The sequence below is a fragment of the Podarcis cretensis genome (assembly GCF_951804945.1).
Source record: "Podarcis cretensis genome assembly, chromosome: 12".
Classification (NCBI taxonomy): domain Eukaryota; kingdom Metazoa; phylum Chordata; class Lepidosauria; order Squamata; family Lacertidae; genus Podarcis; species Podarcis cretensis.
The window spans coordinates 48352967-48369211 of NC_137181.1; the positions used below are offsets into that span (position 1 = coordinate 48352967).

Below are 16245 nucleotides of genomic sequence, written 5' to 3' on the forward strand. Positions count from 1 at the left end.
CATCAGCCCCAGTGAGCATGTCCATGGATAGTGATGATGGGAATTGTAGTTCAGCAACATCTGGAAGGCCAACGGTCCCCCGCACCTGCCTAATTTATTTGCTCAATTTTTACATAATACATACAGATTGATTTCTCCTCCCACCCCCAAGTGGATCTGGAACAATGGACACAACAAAACTTATAACTGAAAATTAATGGAAAAATAACATTGGAGTACGCTTAATGGATGTGTGTGGCATCACAGGACGAAAAGTTTCTGGTGACACAACCAGTTCCTTGCTTTGTAACAATTCATCATTCTGATCTAATACGAAATCTTAAGATACTATATTCTTATGCAGAAAGCAGCAATTCAACACCCACTGGCAAAATAGTGGCAAATGAACAGAATACATGCCTTTGCTCCACCTGATTCTAGAAGACGTTTGAAGCCTGCTTCCTTGGCTGGGTCAACATTCAAAATAACTTTCCAACCACGAAATGCCCCCTACAAAAATAGAGCTATTAATATTAATACACATGAACACATGCGTATAAAATGCTACAAAGTAAGTTTAGCAACACATTATTTAAAAGTAGTTTAACAAGTTAGAATGCCTAACGTCAGTAAGTCAGAATGCTGTTTTACTATACTGAAGTACATCTCTTGACGATATAGTGATAGAACATACCTTTTTTATTCTTTATTCACTTTATTTTGTTCAGGAAAGGAATATTTTCAATTTTAAAAAATTAGATAAAAATGAATTGCATCTCTCTTTACAGCCACAAAGTGTCATTCAATCAATAAAAAGCTGAGAGCTACTTTCAAAAAACCAACTACTCCTCAGGAAAAATACCTCAGTAATGCCAGCTTCCTCTCGCCGTCTTTGTATTATTTTCCTCCACCTCATTGCTGCAACTGCTAAATTCTTCTGGGATTCAGTTATTTCAGATGCAGCACTGAGTATGGAATTACTTCCCCATTCAAAATCTTCCTCCTAATGGGTGGAAAGTCTCTTATTCACTGCAATTCAGTCAACAACATGAAACAAGAAAAATCCCAAAAACAAGCAACCTATAGTTTATAAACAAATAAAATACATGTAACATTTATACTGGGTGGCCTTTGAGATATTTTTTAAAGGGAAAGTATGCTTTTAAATTACCTAAGTTCAAGCACCACTCAACCTAAATAATGAATTCTCAGCTTAAATCCATGGAGTAGCTAATTAAAGTGGGATTCAGTCATTTAAGACATTGAGGTGAGGCAATATTTTGGTTCATTGTTTTCCCCTCATGTATATATCCCTGCCTTTATTCCATGGAACTCAAGGCAGCATAGGTACAATTTCCCATCTAGACACTGCCCAGACCACATCATTTGCTTTCCGACCACATGCTGCTTTTGTAAATTATATCAGCTTCATTTATGCCCTTGCACCATCAATGGTGCTCTGATGTTTTAATCTCTGATATTTAAGTTTTGAATCTTGTATATTGTATGTTTTCATTTTGTAAAATGCTTTGTGACACAGATGTAGGGAAAACCAGGATACAAATTTAAAAACAAATACAAATACAACAGTAAAAGAGTTTTTAAAACAGACTAAAATTTACTTAAAAGTATGCCGTACCGGTAGAAAGCGTTGTACTGTTCTGCATGCATCCAGGTAGGAGCAATGAAGTACCCACTTTCCAGCTGCCATTGAGGCCAAGAATTTCTCATTGCCAATAGGGTGCCCCACTATTGTGTGGGTACACCTAGGGTCAAAGCACTGCTTCTCAAGCACCACTCCACCTAAAGAATGGATTTTAAATATAGTTATTTTTACAAGCAATTCTCACTAGAGGAAGGTCAGACATAGAAAGTGATGAGGTGTTTTGTAAGCCACACACAACCACCACCAGATGGAGCCCCAGTATGCTCTGGTCACCGATTTCTTACCCAGCTCTTCAATCATATTGTAATAATCAATCCGTGCCTGAGGGCGAACAGAAGATAGCTGGAATCTGTACTCTTTTTTTGGTTCTTCAGCAGTCATTTGGTCTACTCTAATGACCTGAAAAGGTAAGTTTGGGGAAAAGAGGAAAGGACGAAAAGATGTCATTGATTCCCAGCAGTTTGTCCCATTATCCATTTAATTCAGTCACATTTTTTAAAAAACCTGTATGATAAGCCCCTAGAGAGACTTGAGTTACAAATTTGTTATTTTAAAAAATCACTTCGATATCTTTGCCCGAGTCTCTACTAAATGGCAAGGTATACAGTAGAAGCTATTTATTCTGATCAAGTGTAGCTGAATGTATCAGAGCTGAAGTCCATGTCTATGAAATATGCATTATACAGTAATTTAGCAGGTAGCACAAAGTCAACGAGCACTACATGAAATTAAATACCTCCAGATATTTTAACCAGTATGTCAGACCCTTGAAATCTTTGCAAAAATCATTCCTAGTCCCCATAATGAAATTATTTTAACAGAACAAATCACAGGTACTTCCTATTTCCTTCAACCTCTCCATTGTTCTTGAGCTGGCAGGAAAAAGCAGGTTGAATATGGGATTTAAATTAATTGCCAAGAAGCCACGGGGATAAAATAATTACTGTCTGCTGCGATCTATTATCTGTATGTTAATATTAAACTAATAACAACTTCAAATGAAAGTTCAAACGAACACTGGAGTATAACTTCTGAATGCAAATATTAATATATGAATCAGCATACTGTCATAAGGCATACATTTGTTTTCGGCTGAGGAGCCACTGGAGGATTTGCCAAAGGAAAGGCAATGGCAGGAGCCAGCGGAGTTGGGATCAGATTATCTTCTTTCATGGGGATTTCTAGATTTCTACAGCCTGGAAGCTCTGGGACCTCAACCCAATCTGTTTTTGCAGGTTCATCAATTTCTACAAAGCAAAAAAAACCCCCATCAAATCACTAAAGCGGGTCAATATAAAACTAAACAGTTCTCAAAGGAAGCCAAGCAGAAAATGAAAATGAGAGAAAAAAATAATGTATTATTTAAATCAGAACCTCAAAAACATGTAACCCTGTTGGTTTAAATAGCCAATAAATGATAAAGACTGCAGCCTAAACTTACAGGAAATCCTTGTTTTACACAGGGGTTCCGTTCCAGACCCCCATGCGTGTCGGTAGAGCACATGTAAGCCTGCTCCACCCCTTTTTATGACGTTTCAGGGCTACTTTCTGGTTCAGTGCAATGCAAGTGTGCGTGATCACACATCATTCGGATGAGCCTAAATCGGGAGTCGCCTGTGTTTGCCTACACATGAGAAGAGACTAACTGTAGAACAAAATTATCATGTATCCTTAATGCTTTTGAAGTGCCACATAAACCATACAAAGTATAAAAAAATCTCTTATTCATAATTCTGTCATGTGAACATTTGGTTAATCAAGCCCTCCTTCCATCCCTGGATACCTAAGACAGCTTCAACCTTTCCTTTGCCCCCCCCCCATTCTGTTCCAGACACATCCTTAAGGCCAATTTCTCAACTCCTTCCTACCCTAAATATTTGGTGTGAGGAAGGTGTTTCAAATATACATGAATAAAAAAAGCAAGGGGTTGTTTTTTAAATGGATCATTATTGGTATCCTCTGACACAAAGCAAGTATATAGTTAGTTGACAACAAACTACAGTGGTGCCTCGCAAGATGAAAAGAATCCGTTCTGCGAGTCTCTTCGTTTAGCGGTTTTTTCGTCTTGCGAAGCAAGCCCATTGACGGCTTAGCGGATTAGCGCTATTAGCGGCTTAGCGGCTTTTAGCGGCTTATCAGCTTAGCGGATAAGCAGATAAGCGGCTTAGAAAAAAGGGGGGGGAGGAAAAAAAAGTCGGAAAAACTCGCAAGACATTTCGTCTTGCGAAGCAAGCCCATAGGGAAATTCGTTTTGCGAAGCGCCTCCAAAACGGAAAACCCTTTCGTCTAGCGGGTTTTCCGTCTTGCGAGGCGTTCGTCTTGCGGGGCACCACTGTACTCTACACTGGAATACACAATTCCTGGTAGCAACAAAACTGTGTAATGATTAGACTGGGCCTAGCAAAAAATAATAATAATTGTACATCAGATGGTAAAACTGTTAATGAATTATTATCATTGTACCAGTGGTGGGGACTCACATGACTTTGGACTCCACTACACAAAGGAAATCTTCATTATATATAGAAAATATGCCTGAGCTTAATTCTAACCTAGACTCCCCCCAAACATGCAGCATTTAAAAACAAAACAAAAACAGGGAAACCTTCAATAATACAACTATACATCTACAGTCTTAAGTGAGCAAAATCCAGGGAATTTTTTTAAACATGAAAACTAGCTATTTCAACTCAATCACACTGTTTTCTTTTCTTACCCATTTCAGCAATTTCCGTATCGGTAAAGGATTTTGTAAGCGAGAGGTCTCCAGCGTTTACTGCAATGGGTTGAATTTGTTCAGAACACTGTGAGGGGCTGCTGGGCCACTGAAGGTTACTAGCAAGCCTTGCCCTCTCTTCTCTTGCAGTGGGGTCATCCCAAATAATCTGTTCACTCTGTGATGGCTCTGTGTTGACATCCACTGCTACCTGGTGTGACTGCCTAAGGACCAAAATTAACAATGAGGATGTGCACTGCTTTAGTAAGTATACAGAGTTCTCTGTAGGGCAGTTGGAAAACCTCTGTCCCTGGTTTTCAGCTATGCTTTACTGGAGTTGTTGGCAGTGTGAAGTCCAGCAACATCTGCAGAGTCATGGGTTCCCTAACCTTGTGCAACAGTAATGAAACATATTGGGTTAGAACAAGCTTAGGTTAGCTGGACTTAGGTTACAACGCAGCCAATGGGATAATTTAGTCTCCTGTGCACTAGCATGGGAGAACGGCATTCACAGCTGGGCATTTAAAGTTTCTGTTGCAGACACTTGCGCAGCTGATCAGACAAGTCACTTTTCCGTTTAGAAATTTGTCATTCAGTCACATTCAGCTGCAGCAAAAACCTCACCTCTGGCTGCCTATGCATAGCTTCCTAGGATGGTAGCCCAGAAATTCAAGATGTGTTCAAAATGTCACATAGTACCTTAGGGCTTCCAAGACTCGGCTACGGCCGTTACGAACAGAACGAGGGCCATCTGGAGTTGTCGGAGAATTGTCAAAGCCGTTCCTAGACAAAGATTTTCTTTGTCCTTGAAACTTTGCTAGTGATGTTGCAGTCATGATTTCCTGTAGCTGCCTTTGAAAGTTCTCCCTCATTTCCAGTGTCTGTGTTAAAACTGGAGTTCAAAAGAAATGTAAATAAATAACAGCTCTTTCTACTTAAAATATGTCAAATGCCATGTAATAAAAGCCATGTGGGCCCCTTCTTCACTGCTTATTAGTTACGCATACTTTGCCCTTCCATATTCCGTACATTTCAAGAACTCACTGAAAATTCTGCCCCTCCTAAGGTCACTGGGGTAGGTCACACAAATTAAAAAATACAGCATTAAAAACAGCTTACAATCACAAGAACAGGGTGGGTTCCAAAAGGTCTGCATAAAGAAGTGGATCTTCAGCATATGGCAAAAATGGATGGTAGATGCCAAACCATACAATAATGCACACAAACAGTTACCTCCTTTTGATGCATTTTCTTTTTCGACAGAAGCTGCCTCAGTCACTTGATCCATAGCAACATCTTCTATATCATTAGTATCCAACGACATTTTCTGAAACAGTTGATGTTCAGGTCTTACACAAGTCATATCTCAGAACAGAAAAAGTATGGCAATTTGTCCCATGTTCATTATTGATGCAAGGAGAACTGTATACAAACTTTACTAATAAACCCAACAAAAATATTCAACAGTCCAACAAAAGTAAATCTACTTCCAGGTTGTCACTATGACATTAACACAGAAAGTTGCCTTATACCAAGTCAGACCAATGGCTCATCTCGTTCAGTACAGTGGTACCTCAGGTTATGAACGTAATTCGTTCTGGAGGGCCGTTCTTAACCTGAAACTGTTCTTAACCTGAGGTTCCACTTTAGCTAATGGGGCCTCCTGCCGCCGCCATGTGATTTCTGTTCTCATCTTGAAGTAAAGTTCTTAACCTGAGATACTATTTCTGGGTTAGCGGGATTTGTAACCTGAAGCGTCTGTAACCCGAGGTACCACTGTATTGTCTACACTAGGAATGGGGAACCGATGGCCCCCCAAATGTGTCTGGGCTGCAATTTCTATGTCCCCTGAACACTGGCCATTCTAACTGGGGAAAGGTGAAGGTGAAGGCAGACAACATATGGAGGGCCCCCACTTGTGGTCTACACTGACAGAGAGATCTCCAGGGATCTTTCCCAAGCCTACCTGGAGATTCTGGGGCTGACCTACATGCACCACAGATATTCTACCATTAAGTTCTGGCCTTTCCTCCAAGTAGCTGAATGTGGTCATATAGCAGTCAACTAGTTTAGACCTTTTACTTTCATAATGTTGTGAACACTAACTGCCATATCTACAATAAATTGAAACTTTTGGCATTTATTAGATTACAGAATTAGCATAATCTAAGTGAAAACAATTGCAGGAAGCCATTCACTGTTCTGTTATTTATTCATCCAGGTTAAGGTTACCATAATGATTTTAAAACACACATACACACACAAATTGAATCTCCCATACCTCATCTTCCTTCCCTGTTTTTTCAGATGAATCTAGCCGATCTGAGAATCTGTCATCTTGAATACCACTAATATTCAAACTCATTTTAGGGTTATATGTGTAAGGATAGAGAGATTCAGGCAGCCGTTTATATTCTTGTGCACTCTGGAAAGAGTTAGTAGGGAGAGGAATTAATGCTACAAACTTAGAGCAAGGAAGTGAGCAATTTTATTTTATTTTTGTTAAGGAAACATTTCTTTTTCTGCCCAGCCAACAATAAATATGTTCCTTGAAAATGTTAACTTTATTGGTAAAACAAACAATCCTGTGGCAACTTAAAAATTAACAATTTTGCTGCCGCATAAGCTTTCATGAACTAGAAACTGTTTCACTGGATGCGTGAAATGTTTATTCTCTGTTACCAGGGATTTGGGGGGGCCCTCTGGGGAGGGTCTCTTCACAAGGCAAAGACACAGGAGGCTTTGTGAAGGCCTCCCACCTAACAGCTGACATGTGGGGTAGAGAAGCATCAGCAGCCACTGCTTCCCCCCACCTCAGCTGCGCAAGCCGCACAAGTCGCAGGGACAGCGCGGCTTACACAGTTGACATGTGGGGAAGCAGTGGCGGCGGCTGCTCTACCCTGCACATCAGCTGTCCGGTGGGAGGCCTCAGCAAAGGCCCACTATGCCTCTGGCTTGCAAGAAAACCCTCTCCAAAGCCCAAAGAGGATGTCCTCTTTGGGCTCTGGGGAAGGTCTCCTCACGAGCCAGGAGAACTCACCAGTGTGCTCCCAATATAAGCAATTTCAGTTATATGCACAGAAGTGTGAAATGTAACCCTAGTGTAAATTGTGAGTTGCCTGCACGCCACTTAAAAATTATAGCAATTAAGTGATAAACAGAGGCTTTAAAATAAAAGGAAAAGCCTATCCAAGGCAATGGAGCAAGAGGATAGATGAATGGGGGAACTCGAACTGGGAGCCACACAAGTAACTAAGGACAGAAGACAAGAGAGATGAGAGACACCTGAGTTGGAAGACAAATACACTCTGGAGAGCTGAAAGAAAGACAGGAAATGAACTGAAGGGCTGAATAGTAGGGGAATAGAGGCACTGCGGGAGGCAGTGAAAGACAGGAGTGCCTGGCGTGCTCTCGTCCATGGGGTCACGAAGAGTCGGACACAACTAAACGACTAAACAACAACAACAGATATCCAGGAAAATGTGCTGTTTACAGTGTATGTATTTCTGGCTGCTACTTTGCAGGGTCTTTTATTATTTCCTTTTTGATTCCATGCCAATCACTGGCTTCTTAGTACTGCCACACCAATGGAAAACAGCACTGCCCTTAAAATCACAAATATAGTGGGACCTCCAGTTATGAACTTAATTCGTTATGGAGGTCTGTTCTTAAGCCGAAACCTTTCTTAACATGAGGCATGCTTTCGCTAATGGGGCCTCCTGCTTCTGCTGCTGCTTTGGCACTACCGCTCGCATTCTGGGGCAAAGTTCGCAACTAGGGCATCTACTTCCAGGTTAGCGGAGTTCATTACCCAAAGCATTCGTAAAGAGGACAGTACGTAACATGAGGTTTCACTGTATATTATTCAAGAGTATAAGTTGCCAATGTGGTGCTCTCTAGATGCTGGGCTTCCAACTGTCCTCAGCCCCTAGCTAGCATATCCAATAGTAAGGGACAATTATACTTTGAATCTAACAGAATATGGTGGCCGCCATATTGGCAACCGCTGACTCAGAGGCTGCGTTTCTCACTTAATAGCACTTTCACCTCATTCTCTTTTAGCACAGTGCTTCAGCGACATACTTAGTAGCAGACAAGCAGCAAGTGACAAGTCTTGCTGAAAGACAATCAAGCTTTTGAACTACAGATGGACCTTAGAAGAACTGCAGTGTAAGCGCACAAATATTGCCAAGCTACATTTATAGATATATGAAACAGAAGTAGCACACATGGCACTTCATTTGCTGAACCTTTATACTGCATGTAGACTGGCATGCACAGAACACTGCTTATGAATGATATCCAATTAAACTCAGAGTAGGCTCACTGAAATCAATTGACTTTGGCCTTAATGTGATTAATGTAGGCTGTCACCCCATATATGCCCGATTTTTAAAACAGATTCAATTCACATTAAAAAAAGAAGTCAGTAATGACATGTTATGCAACCTTCCCCTTTCCCCATCCTTGTGTTAGGAAAAACCTGTTTCTCCATACCTCCAAAAGCCAGTGTTCCGACACTACATGTATACCCCTTTCTTTAGCAGATTTGTATTCCCGGTTACTATCATTTTGCCTTCCCTGGTAGATGAAATGAGTTACAGTTTCATCAAAGCACCACCTAAAAGATATGAAAGACATGTTAAACTCCATGTTAAGTGATTTCCAGTTCTGGGAATGGGGGGGGGGTGACTTGTGGTTATCATGATCCCAGCTCAACATTCCTAACACCTGCACAAACCCCAAACTGGAACAGCTCTTAGAAATAACATCCACCATTTTCACATGCAGGAGGGTCCACATGCCTCACCTTGAGAAGACCAGGGATGCTGATCATTTTCTATGGTAAATATGCCAATTTTTTTTAAAGAATCAATCAGTCGACAAATATGGTGATTTTTTTTTTTTTAATAATATTTTATTAAGTTTTCTCAAGAATAAAGACCACAAAGATAACAAAAAAAAACAACAACATCAGAGACAGAAAAAGAAAAATTACAATAATCAAAAATCAAAAATTCCACACAGAAAACAAAAAGATAAGAAAAATAAAAATAAAAATCTCTCCTTTCAAATTCTCAACATTCTTTAACTTATTTTCCTGACTTCCTCTCACCTCCCTCCTTGTATTCCATTTTAAATTTAATTCAGCAAATTCATAGCCACTTGTCTTACCCTTAGTTATATGTCCCCATGTGATATTTACCTCATATTTTCATTTATAATCAACCCATTCTTACAAATTCTTATTTCCCCAATTTTATCTTGTCCTCAAATCTTTAAAATTCTTAGATTTAAACCATTGCTAAAGCCAATTACTTCCTTTCCGGCATCTCAGTATTTCATTAGAATTACACTAATTCCATAAATATGAATTTATTACAAAAGCATTTCTCATTTTAAGTTTCTCCAACGTCCCTTTTCCTGGTTCCGGATAATGTCAGTCCTTAAGTCTTTAACCCTTGTCAGTCCGGCGTTCTAATATCTGAGGCACTCAAGTCACCTCCAGGCCCCTCTGCGAGTTTTCTTGCTTCTGTTTGTAGTTACATAGATCCTTGTTCCCTGTTGTATTCTTTCGCATTTTCTTCTCTTTCTCTTTGGGGAGCCAATCTCTGGAGGACTCTATGCAGTAAAATTCTTCATCTCCTTTTATCCAGTTGTCCCATTCCCCAGTGTTGCACTCCCCAATATCTAGTTTGTAATCCAAAGGGTAATCATTCCAAAGATAATCTTCCACTTGTTTCACAATCCTACCAAAGGTAATAACTCTCTTAAGTCCACAATTTAACCAGTGTCCTGCGAATTCCATCTCCCAATGTTGCGGCTTCTGATCCTGTAAAACTTGAAGACTCTGTGTCTTATGAGATACATTCATAACCTCATGCACTTGCCCTAAGTCAATATCCTGGGTAGATTGTTGTGCAGTTTCTGTAACTGTACATTCCATTGGCACCTCCTTGTTAACTGCAGCTAAAATGTAGGCCGTCTCTTGATTCATAAGAGACACTTTCTCATCCATCTGTTGCAGCACATCATATATTTTGTCCAGGGCAGATAAAACTTCCTCTCTCATCATTCTGTCAAGGTCAGAAAGCTGGTCCCACAGTCTGATTTTCCCAGCTGCTATGTTCTCTTTATAGAATAAAACAAAAGCACTGGCAGACCTCCTCTAGGGGGTGTAGTTACTTTTTAGCATCCATTTTTACAGTGTATCCAACAAGGGAAAATAAAAGTTACTTTCGATTTTCAGATATTTTGTTTCCTTTCAATATAAAACAATCAGGCAGAAGGCAGCATTGGACTTTTTTTTTTTTTCCTTCGAACTCTATCTGTCAGATTTCTTATATTCCTGTTATAGGCACCACCAACAGTTTCTTTCCTTTCATTCCGTCCCCAGGTCAGGAACAGTGAAGACTTATTTTCTTAAATTACTCTCTGCAGGATTTGCAAAGTCACGATTTATTTTCCCCCTATCCTCCTGCTGTCAGGGGGATTTAGTAGTTAAAAGAGCAGGAAATTCCAGGCTGTCAATTTACGGCTTTTAGCTTGTAAAGTCTTTGCTTTGATCTTTCTACAAAGAACGGGAGGCGGACTTCCTATTTACACTTCCCGTCTCAGCTCTATTTCAAAGGTATACTTTTGATCCACAAGTTTCAATTGTCCTACTCACGGGTTGTTGTTTGAAATCCGAATTGGCATAGGAAAAAGGACAGCGCTCTCCGACTCTGGCTATGCAGCTTCACTCCACAGAAGTAGCGATTGACTCTCAGCACCACGCCAACCCCCGTCTCACTCCGGAGCCCTTTGTAGAGCTCCTTTGCCAAACAGAGGGGCGCAAACGGTGCCCGCCGAGTCCCACGGTCGCAGGCTTCTTCCGCCTGCGATTTTTGAAAGGGTCCCCGCTTCGCTGCAGCGGTAAGACCCGGTTTCTGTGGAGCTGTCTCCCTCTAAATCAGGGAGAATCCACCATTGTCGGAGGCGCCACCTCCGGAAGCTGACAAATATGGTGATTTAAAACCGTCCTTCAAGACCATGATATATTTTTCAGGAACATAAAATAAATGTCCATCTGGTAATTCAAACTGAAAAGTCACATTTTACGGCACTCCAGGGTTCAGGCAGAAGATATTTCCAGCCAATGCCAGGGCCTGAACCTGGGACCTTCTGTATGCAAAGTAGATGCTGTACCAGTGAACAATGGCCCTTCCCATGGTTATTCACTGTGTTACATTCAAAAACTGGAACAAATTTAATTAATTTATTTATTCAATCTTTTAGAAAACAGATTCTCAAATGAGTTACAGGATAGATTTATGGTCTGCAAGTTACACAAAACAATCACAGAAAGTCTCAAGCTTCCATTGCATTTATTCCAATAACTTACAAGACACAGCCACTTATCAACAAATATAGTATTCTGAATGCTGAATGCTTCTCAAATGCATCATATCTATTAATTTGTCCATCTCTGCACTATCATTCCCATCTAGTTGGAGCTTGTGGGTTTTTCCACTTATACACCCACTTTATTTTGAGAATAATAAATTTGTTATTAGAGATTTCATATTCTTTGACACATCAGGCCCTATCCATTAAATCAGCATAGAGCTTAATCCCAATCATAGCCATATAACACCAATTATTTGTCTCTAAAAGTCACATCATCTGGCATTCCCACCACATATGTAAGAAATTGGCATTTATAACTGAAGGCTTCCAACACCAGAAACATGCATCTACGTGATTTTTATTAAGTCTAGCAAGTGTCAGATATCACCATAATAGTATATACTGAGCTTTCTGTATTGATAGGCTCAGTGAAGAGTTCTTTACGGAGTTCCAAATCATACTCCATTTTCATTCAGATAAAGTAAATCTGAGATCTCTATTCAACCTAGATCTAGTTATAGGTTTCCTTCTTCCTTAGCTTCTGCTCATGGTCTGTTTAGAAACAAACCATGAGTCCAAGGTTCGGATGACACAAGCCAGATAATGGCTGTTTTTTCCACCAGTGCAGCAGGGGTGAGGAATATGCACCAGCATACTGTTCATTCACATAAAACCACAATTTATTTTACCTATGGTTCAGTGTGACTTGTGAACCAGACCAGTGAAATAAATTGCCTTACCCTCAAATTCCTCCCTCCATTTTCCTTTTTGAATTATGTCTACTAGACTGTAAACCTGAGGGCAGGACCATTACTGCTTTTTATCTTTGTATAGCAACTAGAAAATTTTAGGCACTTGAATCACTATAATAATTTCAAGAGCTAGATGTCAAAGTCCTTTCAGTGAAGAATTCTGTTAACTGCACATACCTGTAATCTGCTCCAAGGGAAGCAGCAATGGCATTCAGCTCGCTCTGCTTTTTACTGAGCTTCTTACTCACACATATGACAACATCAGCTAGAGGCTTTGGCTCCTCTTCCTGTTCAAAGTAGAATTAGCAGAAATGTAGTTCAGGGCCACATTTTCAAGGGTGAATTCACTTTGTTTGTAATGTAATGAAAGAAAAGTTATTCTCCTTCCTTTCTCCTTCAATGCAATAGTTCAGCAATACCAAATTCATGAAGGTATCTCTAGAAATGTAGTGCCAATTATGACAGCACTGATTATTTGTTAATAATTATAATAATAATAATATATATTTTTTGTATCCCGCCCTCTCCAGCCAAGGCCAAGCTCAGAGCAGCTAACATCATAAAAACAACACAATATGCATAAAAACAGACATCAATTAAAATACATCTTAAAATTAATTCAGACAAGTTAAAACCTGGGCAGGTGGCAATTATCAGGCTGGAATGGAGGGTGGTTGATACTTGCCAAGACCAACTGTTTCCACTGACCTTAAAAGGACATGTGAGCGGGTTAAAGGATTTGGGGTGGGGTGGGGTGGGGTGGGTGGGAGTGAATTGAGGTGACCCCTTCCACTGCCTATTGATAACAAGTGATTGGCAATGTCAAGTGAGACAACACTGGTCATCTACATGTTCAGGAAGTACAGGCGGAGCCCATGGCTGGTTTGCAGATTAGAACCAAAGTGTGTAATTCCACTTCTTCCAGTTGACACACAACCATGGTCACATCCCCCCTCTCCCCACTGAGCCATGCTTACTTCCAAATGCAATTTGAATTCTGCTGCATTTAACCAATCTTTCTGTACAAACAAGCAGCACCCAATTTATGCTATATATGCCCAATCACTCTAAAACCCAAGCCTACCACTTGTTGAGTTGCAACTTTCAACTGAGGGCTTGCGGTGAGAGCAGCTGCTTGCCGAGTGCTGTTTGCCAAAGCCACTTTTAAGTTCCTGCCAATGACTTCTGAAAGAGGAGTACTCAGTTTTCTTTTTTGTGGATTAGAGCTCCCTGGAGTTTCCAAAGCTGCTAGCGCATCCTGAAAAGCAATTAAAATGCACTGTGCATGGGTTCTCTGCTCAAAGGGATGTTCATGCGATAAAAATGTTTTACAAGTTATTAAAGGTAGTTTACGCATTTCTTCTAATTCAATGATAATCATAGTCATCATCTAATAAATAAACTGGGAATAGAAAGGAAGGGGATAAAAGAGGGAGGCTGTTATAGGCCAAAGAAGATTTGCAAGGTATTTACCTTTACATCAAAAGAAGGTTTGAACAGCTTGTCTTTAGATAAAAATTTAGATGGTGTGTCAAGATGCAGGGATGGTTCCTTCTGTACTGGTTTCCCCCCTTGTGAAGGGCTTGGCTTGTTACCAATATGATGTGAGACAACCCTCTGGAAAGCTTTACTCTGGAACCGATTCATATCCAGAGGTGTCACAGCTGTTCTTCTCCCAATTTCAAGGAGACTGCTGGGATGGTCACATCTATTTGGAGATGCAGAATCCATCTCTGCCTCAGCTGGATGATTTGTGAAACACTCTTGTTTTTGTTGAGTAAAAAATAAAAATAAAATTAAAGCACCATCATTATTTTTTACTTATTTCTTTTGAATACAGTTTTTGTAATAGAGCATCTAATTAGGTTCTTTCAGCTAACACCTTTTTCAGCTTTTGTATGGTGCTAGGGATGATGCTACAACCCACCTTTGGTAAAGATCTGATCCAATAGTGGGTCCTGCCCTACCAGCAGAAGACCAATGCTAACACTGCTTTTCTCCTTTCACAGATGGAAGTGAACATTCTAGGCCTTTTCTGGTTGTGTCTTATAACTGTGAAGGGCTGTGCAATTCAGCACCTATGCTACCAAGACTTGGGGGGGGTGGAGGGAGGGGAAAGGAATTCTGCTTATAGTGAGGGTTGTGTGGAAATTAGGGTGATGAGTGGTCACTTATATGTTTGCCCTGGTTAGCCAGGGGTTTGCGGGGGGGGGGCGCACACAGATAATTTATCCAAGTGAGCAGAGTCAAATTGCAACTCATATTCATCATTTTAAATATTTTATTTATTGAAACAAGGAATCCATATTGCATAGATTAGGAAGCAACATGTAAAAGTTCTAAGCTCCTAAAAAAATCTCTCTTAAAATCTTACAGTCTCAATACTGAACAGCTCCAAGAATGGAGTCTAGGGCAACATAAATAACTTAGGTCCATTGATTTCAATGGCTCTGCTCCCAAGAATGACTAATGTTGGATCACTCATAGCATTTCACATATCAATATGCTGCCAGTAGGTGCTCAGGATTAGTAAGCACAGAATACGTCTGCCTTACGCAATCATGCTACTGAACACACCTACAAATGAACCAACCTTCAGTGTCTACATTGTCAATCAGGAACTTGCTGTCGTCAGGCTTCTTTCCTGTCCTTGCAGACTCCAGCAGCCAAGCCATGGTAACAGCAGGAAGGTTCCACTTCTTGGCAGCTTCATACTTCGAACCTTCCGGCTCTTTCACCACCAGGTGGGTGCTGACAAGCATTCCTTTCCTTGGGTTGGCTTTTCTCACAAAGAATTCTTGCACTCTGTAATCAAAGCCAGGTGACATTTCCATACCAAGCCACACTACATTAACCTTACAATAAGATCTGAACGCTACTTCATATATGCTCACAATATGCTCGCCTCCTTAAGACAAACACAATGATTTAAAGTGATAAATCACAGTAAGTACATTTCAACAGCAATTTCCATCGCTGAATTGATTTATTTTTTTAAAAAACTTACACGTTTTCTCCTCTCTCCAAAATCTATGAATTAATTTATGGGGAGGGTTGTGTCCCTTTTGTATCAGAGGGAAAGTCTTGCTTTTTTTGTTCCTTTTTAGGTGTGTTGTTTGATGAAATATGTTAAACTGTTCTGTATTTTTGTACGTATTCTGTATTTATAGATCTATAAAATTGTGGTGGGCCATGGCTCTGAGCAACAGATTCTTACCCTTTTGATATTTCGGAGGTGAAACATTACAACTTGATTGTACAAAATTAACAAAAAAATAAAAACATAACTACATACCTTGCCCCAAGCAAATGTGCCAAATATATTAAAGAATCTCTTTCTGCCCCATTAAACTGACTGAAAGACAATACACATTGTTGTAACGGAGTGTTTCCTTCCTTCACTGGCACAGGTGTGAAAAGTGGACTCGATTGGGGATCTAATAGGGACTGCTGTTCCACACACGTCACCTAAAGATGAGGAAATAAAGATTAACCAATAACCTAAACGTTCTTTCAACTACAATACAGAAGTTCTGAGACAACAAGCCACTGTACTCTATATACAACTTTCTGGGACTGTAGTAATGCTGTTACACATATTTATTTGGTAACTGTCTAGTTGTTTAATGCAACTGGGAAATTAAACTATGGTTCAGTACATAAAGCTACTATTTATTGTTTTGTAATTGTCATAATATTTGGCACCACAATTCATCTGCTTTATTCAGATGTATCAAGCAATT

At 40.1% G+C, this 16245-nt stretch overlaps 1 protein-coding gene across 1 annotated transcript in view; it reads right to left on the minus strand.

Annotated features, from left to right (window-relative positions):
- TOPBP1 (DNA topoisomerase II binding protein 1) overlaps positions 1-16245 on the minus strand; it is a 31106-nt gene that overhangs the window by 2543 nt on the left and 12318 nt on the right. The window contains exons 12-26 of the mRNA XM_079947157.1: positions 15798-15970; positions 15096-15307; positions 13976-14265; positions 13587-13760; positions 12680-12789; positions 8859-8982; positions 6643-6786; positions 5595-5688; positions 5061-5253; positions 4362-4585; positions 2726-2892; positions 1930-2044; positions 1619-1782; positions 842-982; positions 400-489 (exon numbers count right to left, since the gene is read on the minus strand). Coding sequence (XP_079803283.1) covers positions 400-489; positions 842-982; positions 1619-1782; positions 1930-2044; positions 2726-2892; positions 4362-4585; positions 5061-5253; positions 5595-5688; positions 6643-6786; positions 8859-8982; positions 12680-12789; positions 13587-13760; positions 13976-14265; positions 15096-15307; positions 15798-15970 — 2415 coding nt within the window. The remainder of the gene's footprint in view (positions 1-399; positions 490-841; positions 983-1618; positions 1783-1929; positions 2045-2725; positions 2893-4361; positions 4586-5060; positions 5254-5594; positions 5689-6642; positions 6787-8858; positions 8983-12679; positions 12790-13586; positions 13761-13975; positions 14266-15095; positions 15308-15797; positions 15971-16245) is intronic.